The sequence below is a fragment of the Neodiprion fabricii genome, chromosome 6 (genome assembly GCF_021155785.1).
Source record: "Neodiprion fabricii isolate iyNeoFabr1 chromosome 6, iyNeoFabr1.1, whole genome shotgun sequence".
Lineage (NCBI taxonomy): Eukaryota > Metazoa > Arthropoda > Insecta > Hymenoptera > Diprionidae > Neodiprion > Neodiprion fabricii.
In genome coordinates this window covers 16954019-16964896 of record NC_060244.1, presented here as the reverse complement: position 1 = coordinate 16964896, position 10878 = coordinate 16954019, and the positions used below count along the sequence as shown (strand labels likewise).

General features: G+C 40.0%; 1 protein-coding gene across 1 annotated transcript; it reads right to left on the bottom strand.

Moving 5' to 3' along the window:
- Positions 1-132: 132 nt before the first annotated feature.
- Positions 133-8696, bottom strand: LOC124184909. The gene is made up of 3 exons (XM_046575108.1): positions 8549-8696; positions 2722-4891; positions 133-1948 (listed from the first exon to the last, which is right to left on the bottom strand). The coding sequence occupies exons 1-3, from the start codon at positions 8549-8551 to the stop codon at positions 1653-1655; spliced, it is 2469 nt and encodes an 822-aa protein (XP_046431064.1). The 5' UTR covers positions 8552-8696; the 3' UTR covers positions 133-1652.
- Positions 8697-10878: the final 2182 nt, after the last annotated feature.

Here is a 10878-nt window from a genome sequence, read left to right as displayed (position 1 = left end):
TCAAAATATCGCCAATTCACGGGCTGTTTGGTGTCAGATATAGGTAGGTATATGTATACAATATACACGCGGACCTGCACAATATGTATTACGTAAACATATATACTGAAATTGGTGGTAGTTTATTCTTATCATACCACGTGATATACAAAACTATGTAATTAAATAACTTACATAAATTATTAAGATAATTAGACGTATAATATGAAAAATATGTTTGATTGTAAACCCATAACTCGTTACACATTGAATGTAAATTTTTAGAAACGTTTAATATTATGAAACAGCTGAAATTTGTATTATCCTTCGTTCGTGTTTCAGGGAGACGAGCATACAAATTTGGTGAAATTGTGTACGATGCTTGCATTGAAATGAAAATATAATCTTCCTTGTGCAAAATAAGTTGGATATCGTAAGATTGAAAATGATCCTTAATCTGATTCCAGAGAATAATCGAAATATAATAAAATACTACACTCAACGTTGGAAAAGTGAAACTTAAGTTAATCGATGAAAATAGAGCCAATTGAAGGAATGTCTTCGTAATATATTTAAAAAAATTGAGAACCTTAAATTCAGACAAAGAAAGCTCAGTCATTAAGAATTGTGAAAAGAAATTCTATTATTATTATATTTTTTGAACGCCAATATCGTATTGTTTGTCCAATTTCGATAGATCGGATATAAGTTGCTGGAGATTAATGTATTTCTGAAATTCTAATCAGTTCATCATAAAAATTATTTGAGGTTTTATTCAATAATCTCATGCCTTGCTTCTAAACAAATTAGCGTTGCTCGGAATTTATTCAAGGTGATTTATAGCTTACAATTTATTCACAAGCAAGATGGACCCCGATCCACAGAAATTGGGCAAACAATACGATTTCGGCATCAAAAAATTCAAACAATATTACGATTCTCAAGGTTTTTTAAAATGAGAACAGATTCAGACAACTAACTTGAGTTTCATACCGTCAAATTCAATACCGTCAAAATCAATACCGTTCAATAATTTTTCAATGCAACAAATTTTTTCATTGGAATGTGTGATCCATACATCCTCAATTCCATGGGTCATCAATTCACCAGAAAATATATCTCTAGCTTCTCAAAATTCCAATGAAAATTTATCAACAAAAGTATTCCAATTTAATTCAAAAAATTTTATACTGATAATAGTCAATCGAACATTTGAAGAAAAAATGTTATTAAATTTTATTACATGTGCACCACCAATCAATTTGGAATCTTACTGTATCCAGTCGCTTTGGTGAAAAATTGTTATCCATGAAATTCTACATAGGTATAATGATCATGAGGTGCTGAATGACGATGATCATCGAAATAAAATTAATCTCAGAAAACACGATACCCCAATGTTTTTTGATCGATTCAAAGAGTTGTGCTTTTCAAAAAACGATTACACCTTGATAAAATCTACTTTTTGCCTCAATTCATCAATTGCAAGAATTGTGAAGTGAACGAAAATAAATACATAGATTCTTCCGTGAGCAATAAACGAAAAGAAATAAAAAAAAAATATAAACATATTTAAACAGATTAGGTGAACGAACGTTCAGGATTATTTACAGGCGCTCTATTCTCCAAATTTTAGCCCTGCGTCACGAGGGCGAATGCAAAAAGCAGTGATTTCACGGCACGGTAACCGGTATAAATCTTGTCCTGTCGCCCACTTTGGGCTGGAACCTTAAATTGACCTTGTCAGCAGACCCCTCCTCACCGACCTCTAAGAAGGTGTTCCAGTCGACGAGGAAATAAAGACCAGTTTTCCTCTGCATCGGTAAGACAGGATCCGGTGCCCTCGTACTTCCACCGAACGAGTCTGCCAAGTCGGCAATGTTCGATGCTCCAGAAGCTATCGAGAGGTCTGGTAAAGTCGGCGCAGTCGTTGAAGATGTGGTTTCTGCAGTGGGTGATGTTGTCGTTTCTACAAGTTTCGTCGATAAATTCTTTATTTAGTTCCATTCTCAAAAATCCCGCAATTCGTGTGTGATTTTAGTCCTTCCGGTTGTTAGTGGTATTCAGAATTAGGATTATAAACAAACAAAAAATTCTGACATGGTGTGGTTAAGTAAATTACGAAAGCTTCGTAACGGCGTGCCTCCAGAACACACTTATGTCGTTCACATACCGTCACGCGATACTTTTATGTCACTTCTCTTCACGTTCTTCATGCAACAGATACCAAACACTACACCTCTGAATTCTCGACCTCCGTAATACCTCTTAAATGCGCAGCAGTTGACTTTCTAACACCGATAGAAAGCTGCGAGACCCTTTGAGGAAATCGCTAATTATTGGAAATCGTTAGTCGTTCAATGCGGAAGATATCCATAGTCAGATAACACATCGGCAGATGAACTATCTACCAAAACCCAATTTTAAACGAAGTGATAGACAGACCAAGAAGATGATTAGTAGAGGTCGCAATGCATTCGAGCGCAGTGTTAAAAACTGTAGCCAATCACGCAGAATAACAGCTTTTGCAGGCGGTAAGTGACAAGCTTGGATAGAGGAAGGTTTGGTTCCTATTTAGTGACAGAAATTTTAGTAACGAGTCAAACAATTAATCTCCGTCAAATTCTCTTAGTTTATTAGAGGCTTTCGTTAGCACGGTTCTGATCCTTGTTAACCCCTGAATAATTTTTCCAACCCAAAATTGCGAAGTTCCCAAAACGTATAGCATTAATTTCTGAATACCAGTTGACAACAGTGTCGCATTGTCCGCTCCGCCGTCGGTCGCAGGTGTCGTCGCGTCCTCCTGTCTCTTGACCTCGTTCTTGATCCCCTCGTTGTAAATGTTCAGGATTTCCTCAAGGCTAAGCGGATCCGGACCGTTCTGCAGGGTCTTCGTCGTCTCCAAAAGATCCTTAGCAGCGACCTGAACTTCCTGCGAATTCGCTGAGCCCGACTGGACTTTCCTTACGGTATCCAACAGCTTGTTGATCTTCTCCTTCTGCTCCTGAGTATGACCCGGCGTTTCGTGGGGCTTGAAGACATGCAGTTTCGGCGTGCCGGGCAGGCTCGATGAATGTGAACTGACCGTCTCATTGTATTGATAAGACTTTTCCGACCTGGTGATCAGTCCGATGTTCTCTAAGATCTTCCTCATGTTGTCCGGCACAGCCTCTATCAGTGACGGCGGACTGGCCTCCGCGCTTTTCCTCGTCTTTACCGACTTGTGACCCCGAGTTTTCTGGTTGTCACCATCGCCCAAGCCAAATTTGGCCAAGAAATCTCGCATATCCTGGTCTTTCACGTTCATCGTTGGCAGTGGCCTGAAGTTAGAATAAGAGTTCAGGTTGACAATAACAGGAGTCGGCTTCTTCGTAGTAGTGGAAGGTGTCTCTGAGTTCTTGGAAGTCTGTAGGCCAAAGGTCTGAAGGAGAAGTCTCATATCAGGGGTGAGGTTTTGCGTTCCCTTCTTGTAGTCGTAGTTGGAACTTCCGAACGTATTCTGATTCAAAATTGACGGAGAATTTGTTCCCGGGACTTCCAGGCCGGATATTTGCTGAGGGACCAGGTTATTCGAACCAGAAAATTGCACGGTACTTCCAACGTTCGGTTGCTGATCTGGATTACTCTCTGAAAGACCGATGGACGCGAGAAGATCCTTTATTTCTGACCTCATGGGGGGCATGGTAGGACTGACCTTGGGAACTCCAGCAGAATTAGCTACATATGTCGAGCTGAATTTCGTTTTTACCGGACTAGTCGTGCTAGTCGACATGGAATTAACGAACATTGGACTCATGTTCTCCATTTGGAAGCCATGTTTCTTCTCGCTATTCTGTCCTTGGATATTTATCGTCATTTCGGGCATTCTCGTCGTGGTACTGGAAGCTTCAGAAATTACACTTTCCAAAGATACTTTTTGAACGGGAAACTTGTACTCGGGATACTGTTTCACGGGTTCCACTGCGGCTGGAGGAGCATTGTAGTGCCATTGGTCTGAAGCCAGGACATGGTGACTGGTAGTTTCCGAAGACATTGTAGTGGACTCGGTACTGAGCTCCTGGCGAACTTCATCGGTGAATTTCGTCGTCGGGGGTTTCCTAGTGTTCACGGTAGTGCTATAGACGATCTCGAGTTTCGAATCCGTCGAAAGGGAGTCCTCGAACTGTTCCGGAGCCTGTCCATAGACAATGGAGTCGGTCGAATCGAAAGAGCTTCTTGGGGTGGTTTGTAAATTGTTCAAGTTGAAACTGAACCGTTCGGGCGATTCGACGTGAACGACTCTCGGTTTGCCGTCGTATATCGGTCTGAAGTTACTAACTGTTGAAAGTGTCTTGAAATCGATCGGGTCCAGCACTTCGGAATACGTATCTCTATGATTCTCGTAGGAGCCAGTGGACTCCTCGATTTCATCCTTCAGCTCAACAGGGTTGTCCGACGCCACGTGGTTGTCCAAGGGAGTGTCAAGCGCGAAGCTCGGCTCTCCCGATTTCTCCGTGTAGATTATTCCCCCTTCCATTTCACCCTCGTCATAACTCATCTCGTAGTTGGCCGAGTCACTTGTATCAGAAACCATTTGGACCATCGGCGGCTTCGTGTACAGATCCTTTAGGTTTTCCTGCGTGGCATTCGGACTGTACGGCAGCACGACCATCAGCGCTCTCTGGTACTCCATCCTCGCCTTGTCGATGCTCTCCTTATCCGCTTTCGAATCGATCACGTCCTTCGACGTTATGTTGAACAAGATGTCGACTATTTCCGACCGTGAAAGCCGCGGTAGTCTGGGATCCTCGCGAATCATTCGCTCCACTTCGTCGATCGTTCGATTGATCGACGTCTCAATCTGCGTACGTGATGGTAGCTCATCCTGGCAGTGGCCCAGGCCAATAATGACCAACAGGCAGAGCGGGATAATCTAAAACAATTGTGATTATAGTTGTATTGCACGCTGAGGCTCGAAAATTCACTCGCGACCTTGCATCGGAATGCTTGACCATTGATTGCTAAGAAATCGGTATACACGGCTACTACAAAAAAAGAAATTATTTTGCACAGACTCTTTACCGTTAGAAATGATTGTAAGTTTTCTATATTTGCCAAATTTTTAAATACGCTCAAGGTGGTGCGACAAATCAACTCGTTTTGGCAAATATGATGAATTCTAGATTTAATCTGGCATCTTATTGGTATTGATTACTTTATGTTGTTTAAGGGGGTATTCTAGTCTAGAGGCCCGAATTTCGAGCATTTTTTGACGGTGAATAAAATAAAAGCTATTGATATTTTTATTATCCATTTTTTCATCATTTATTTATTTATATATTAAGAGCACACAAAATGAATTTAAAAACAAAAAAATAAATTTTCATGGAATTATGCGTCCTTGAAGTGGAAGGGGAAAACAAAAGGCAGTATCCTCGTCGCCACGATTTCTACCCTTGTGGTCATCAGAAAAAAAAAAAAAAAAAGATTATTAATCTACATAAATGCAGCTATCGTACTAACCAAAAAAAAGTCGAAAAAAAATTTTTTTTTGCCAAATTACGGCTGTCCGAAAAAAATAATACGTTTTTTTTGACTTTTTTGGACGTTTCTGAATTTTTTAAAAATAGTAAAAATTATTATTTCGTTATAATAATGGTTCGTGCGATAGAGACATGTATTGAGAAGATTCTCACCAAATTTCAAGTAAATCGGTTCAATAGAACTTGAGAAATCATGGCAACCGTTTTGAAAAATGTAGTTTTGAGAAAAACGCGTTTAAAGTATTCGTTCCAGCCGAGCCAGTATTGAAGACGTGTCACTAAAATAGCTATATCTCTGAAAATAATTGAAATTTTGACTTGTCCTTTCAAGGACACATTCTTAAAAGGTTAAGCTTTGAAAATATAAAAAAAAAAAAAATCGATTTTTTCAAATTTCTACACTAGAATACCCCCTTAACACCATTAATACCAAATAAATCCTCTCCAAGAGGCATTAATTTTGTTTTGCGTTGAAATTACATTTTAAATATCGGAATGAATAATCGTGATGATTATATATGCTCCCTTTCAATAATTGAATCACTGCTCAATTTTAGTTATCCCTACTTGAACATTGATCACAAGAGTCAGCAAAACATTTACGTGATCATGACAAAACAGCGCGGCAGCGATGTTGAATTTGTGACAATTATTTCAACACATTTCGTTGGCCAAACCCCAATGTTACGAGCATGTTTTGGATGTTTACGAATTTTCTTACTGAGCTTCTAGAGCACTAAAAAATTCAGCAATCACCACATATTCTTGCCTGCACATGAGCAACCCAATAGACGCCAAATTATGAGGCTTGGAATTATGCCCAAGTTTCACGAATGCTCGTCATCTTCGATAAATGCGCCGAATTTGTAGTGAAACGGTTGAGATCATTACTCGGAAAAACATCTGTCTGCAAACGTAACCGAGACGGTATAAGTTATTTGTCCGGATTATTAGTGAACTGAAACATACAAATCTTGGATCCGTCAACCAGTTATCGACACAAACGAAATGTTTTAGAATAATCTGCTGGAATAAGAAGAAGAAAGCTGAAGTTTTGATAAGTTTCCTTGCTTTTCACGGGTATTTTATTTATTTATTTTTTTTTCTTACCAATATCACTGTCACGTTTCAATTATATTTTCGTGTCGCTAAGAAAGACATTTTAGCGGCTTCTACCTCCCAACTAACTGTATCGAAAGTTTGTTTAGTCCAGATACGGCTGCTGGGTTCTAACTGAACCGTTGTACAATATTCCTAATTGTAAATGAGTATAATTCTACAGACAGTCATCGGATTCTGCTGTGTCCTAGAATTTTTTCTGATATCAGTGTCAGAATTGGGACGTAGGTATAACCACGATTCGTAATTACCGTGCAACTGTGAACTGACCCAGAACTCGAAGTGCATCGGTATGGCTAAGTTTCAATGCTTCTGATGAGAAGCAGAAGCTGCAGAAGAAACAATACGAGCGATCGGAGCAATGAACAAAAAACTATGCAAATTCATGCGACCCAATTTCGACGTCATTTCTTCCTTGATCGTGCTAACAGAAAACAGTTAGAAAATTTTTATTCAACCGTGATGAATATTATAATTTTGACACAGATGAGCTGCCGCGACGCCGATCCTTACGTAAACATTGCAAAGCTTCTGCTAACCGCGATTTCGGATTTGTCAGCAATACGTGAAACTGCACGAATCGGTAGAGATATTGAGTAACCATGTTATTCTCTGAATGGTATCGATTTTTCTTCAATAGAACAGCGAGTTGACGTAGAATAGAAAAAAAAAGAAAGAAGAAAAGGATTTAAAGAACTCTGTAAAAAGCCGGTCTAATCGAGGTCTACGTCCTTCGCGGTGAAAGGTGTTTCACCTGGGTACCAAACACCGGATAATTTCATGTTCCTTCGCGGTCTGAGCTGCAGGGGGATGTCAACCTGTGGAAGTACCAACGAATCTTTGAAGGCACTTTTAAACGCCGAAGGTGCAGTTGAGTAGAGAAATTGGAAATGCAGAAAACGTCTTGATTAACCCAAATTTGCGACCTTGTCGAGGACGCGGTGCGGTTTGGCTAGGTGTGCTCAGATATGAGAAAACTCGGGTTATGCTCGCGGTGAGCGTTTCAATATTCATAAGCTGTCGTTGCAACAGATCCTTGACTGAGTTGACCGATTGCAAAGGCGCCCGCAACCTATGATCGGCAATTACATGCCGAAGGTATTTGCACGCCATCATTTATACTTTTCATGTTTTATCCCGACCTCATCTGACTGGCTCCTCACGCGATGCTCTGCATGATCGTGCGAAAACTAAAAGGGAAGATTTTCAGGTTCTTTCAGGGTTTGCGAGAAAAAGAATAATATCGTCACCCTATCAATTTCGATGACAAAAATGAAAGTAACTTTCAGTTGCGTAGACGCAGAGCTCAAAGCACCTGTCGCTTTTACAAAATATGCACTGGATAATTCTCGATCCGTAATTACATCGATCCATTTCGTTGCGAAATCTATAATCAGTTCCGAGCGAAAGGATAAGCCGGGAAAAACCCAGCTCGATCTATGATCCGTTCATAATAAATTATAGCTACGTAGTCTAGTATATTCGCGTGGAAGTAGCTAACCTTGTTGAATGACCTGGATTATCACACACTCAATTTTTTTTTTTTTTTTTTTCGTTAGTATTTTTTCTCTGCAGCAAGTCTTCATATTCGTTACGTTCGACCCCGCGCGAATAAAGTAAAATAAACTACAAAAAAGGTATTGAGGAGATTTATAGAACTTGTTTCACATAAATTCAAAATTTGACTAAACTAAACACAATTTCTCAAACTACAATTTTGAACAAAGTGCGTGCGCTACTAACAGGTAGAGCGAACTTGGACGATAGGCATGAAGCTGGAAGTGAAAGTAGCGGAAAAAATGGAGAAATGAAACGAGAATTACTTTGACAAAGTCGGAATATTTTCTAACAAAATTGACAAGGATTGAACCGGGTGTCTGTCACTTTTAGTTACAAAGCATTGACTGAAGTCCGGTGCAAAGACTCACCATGTTGACGTCCAAACGGTCCGAGTCACAGTCTAGCACTGACTGAGCCAGTGAGGCCTACTTTCCAACTCTCTCCCTATCTTCCATACTGGATTCTCTTTCGTCGCGCCGCAGTCGATCACTGCTCTTAGACGATTTATGACGACATTATACTGCAGCCATGTAGGAATTATAAGTGAAGACGTACGCCATCGGAGTTTGAACTTTCCTTGCCGATGGTGTATTCTGCGTTATGAGCAAACAACGTGTGAGTGCTACGCGTGGTACGCAATCTGAGATCTGCAACGCGATGGAGGAACGTGAGCGAGTAAGTAGAAAATACGGTACAGCGATGATCAATTTCGAGATAAATCCTCGAGAACGGACGAGTGAAACTTTTCCTTGATTAAATAAACGCAGAATTTCTATCAACCCTACATTTCATTTCACATGAAATCCTTTTACTGCGGAGAAACGGCATTCCAATCGATTTACAGCTCTGCGCTTCTGGATCAAGCATTGATCAGGACGCGCTTTTTACAGCTCAGCACGGCCTGTCTTTCACGTCTCTGATCTCATACTATTCGTTCCATCGATTTAATCGATCCGTGGACGTTTAATTTTGACATGCACTGATCTGCTTAATTACCTTGCGAATCGAGCGCGTCTTTCGTCGCGCAACAATCACGCTCGAAATTTTCCAGATCTTGTGTTCTAGTTGAAAAACGAGCTAGGTAAATCCCGGAAGGAAGAAAGCGACAGCTTCCTCTGTGTCAGTGCAGGGTCTGTGACTCGAGATTTCCTAGATCTTGTAACTTGAGTTGCTTGTAATTTCCCACAGTTGACGATGCGTAATATAACAGTGTTTGACCTTCCCCTTCTCGCATCATGAGTACCGAGTTTGCCAATTTTGGACCGGTTCAACTCAAATGGGGCTCATTCGAACGGTACCTTCACGTACTCCGGTTTACAAAAATGCACTTCATTTCGAATAGGATATGCCTTTTAGTATTTCGGTACTTGTAATATCCATTTCTATGGAATTTTCCGAATTATACTGGAAATTCTCAAGTGTTGAATTGCCGCTGATGTTTCTCAATGGTATACCATTTGAAAAAAGATATCAGGCACCACAGATCTTAGAGCTCGCGTCATGAGCATTCATTGATATTCTGTTGAAAGCATAAAATATTCCGATTATTTCATACGAATTTTTATTTTTGTATTTTGTCGTTCTCTTTATTCTTGTTCGACTAAAATGAAACATTTGACCATACCGAGTGAGTGGGAAGTTTGTTTGATCAAAGCAATATTCTTTTGCTGCCAACAAAGAGAAGATTTTGTAGCTGCAACTGATTTTAGAAGAATCAAGTTGAAAATGACACCAAATCAATGTGATTTGAACTTTCAACTTTAAGTATTTTCGCCGCTGTGAGGATACATAACAATTTGTTGTGTTTTTAATTTAGGCCTGCGATTCGTTTCGTAAAAACTTTTCGACTTTATTCGTTAATAAGCAGAAAATATGTAAAGCATTAAACTTCGTAAATAACCTCATAAACCTCATTTTCATAATTTCAATCAGCACCGCTATCGGGCAATGACTAAAAAAAAACCGAGTAACTGCGTAGCCAAATATTACGGTGATAGATATGAATAACGTTCGAAAGCCTATAATTAACCGTTAATACGATAATAAGCCGTAAACATATTTGTTTTTATTCTATCAATTTTGCACAATATATCAGCTACTCTCAAAATCTCCTCCTACCTCCTCCTAACCCACGGCAGATCATCACCTAGCTGTCTATTTTTTGAAAACGGTGAGCCAGGAGCGCTTCTTAACTGTAGATAAAACAGACCACAGCTGTTTCCACCAGCAGCTGTAGGTAACAGAAAATTACCTTCAGGTGCTAAGTCTGTTTTATCTACAGTTGAGGACGATCGGTATTAGTGGACAGTTGAATGTAGGATCTTTCAATGGAGAAATGCGTGAAATGAGGGCCGCGTAAAAGTGGTCGAAAAAGTAACCGGACAGCCTTGATTGCTTCCTCGAATTCAACGTCGGGATGGAATGAGAGATCAATTTCCCGAATCCCCGATCTTCACGAAAGCGAGATAAATCCGTTTCTCAACACTTTGATATCCGTATATCCCGACTTGTACTTATATACTGTCTTTTATAATTCAGAAGTTTGTGTTAGCTGCTGCCATCACGGAAACAACGTCCAGGGCTGGCCTACAACTGTACTGATGTCGCGTTACGCCTATGCAACGAGAAACTGAAAGTATGAATTCTTATTCATAGGAATCAGAAACTAGGTGCTAACTCAACGGCGTGTGCGTGACAG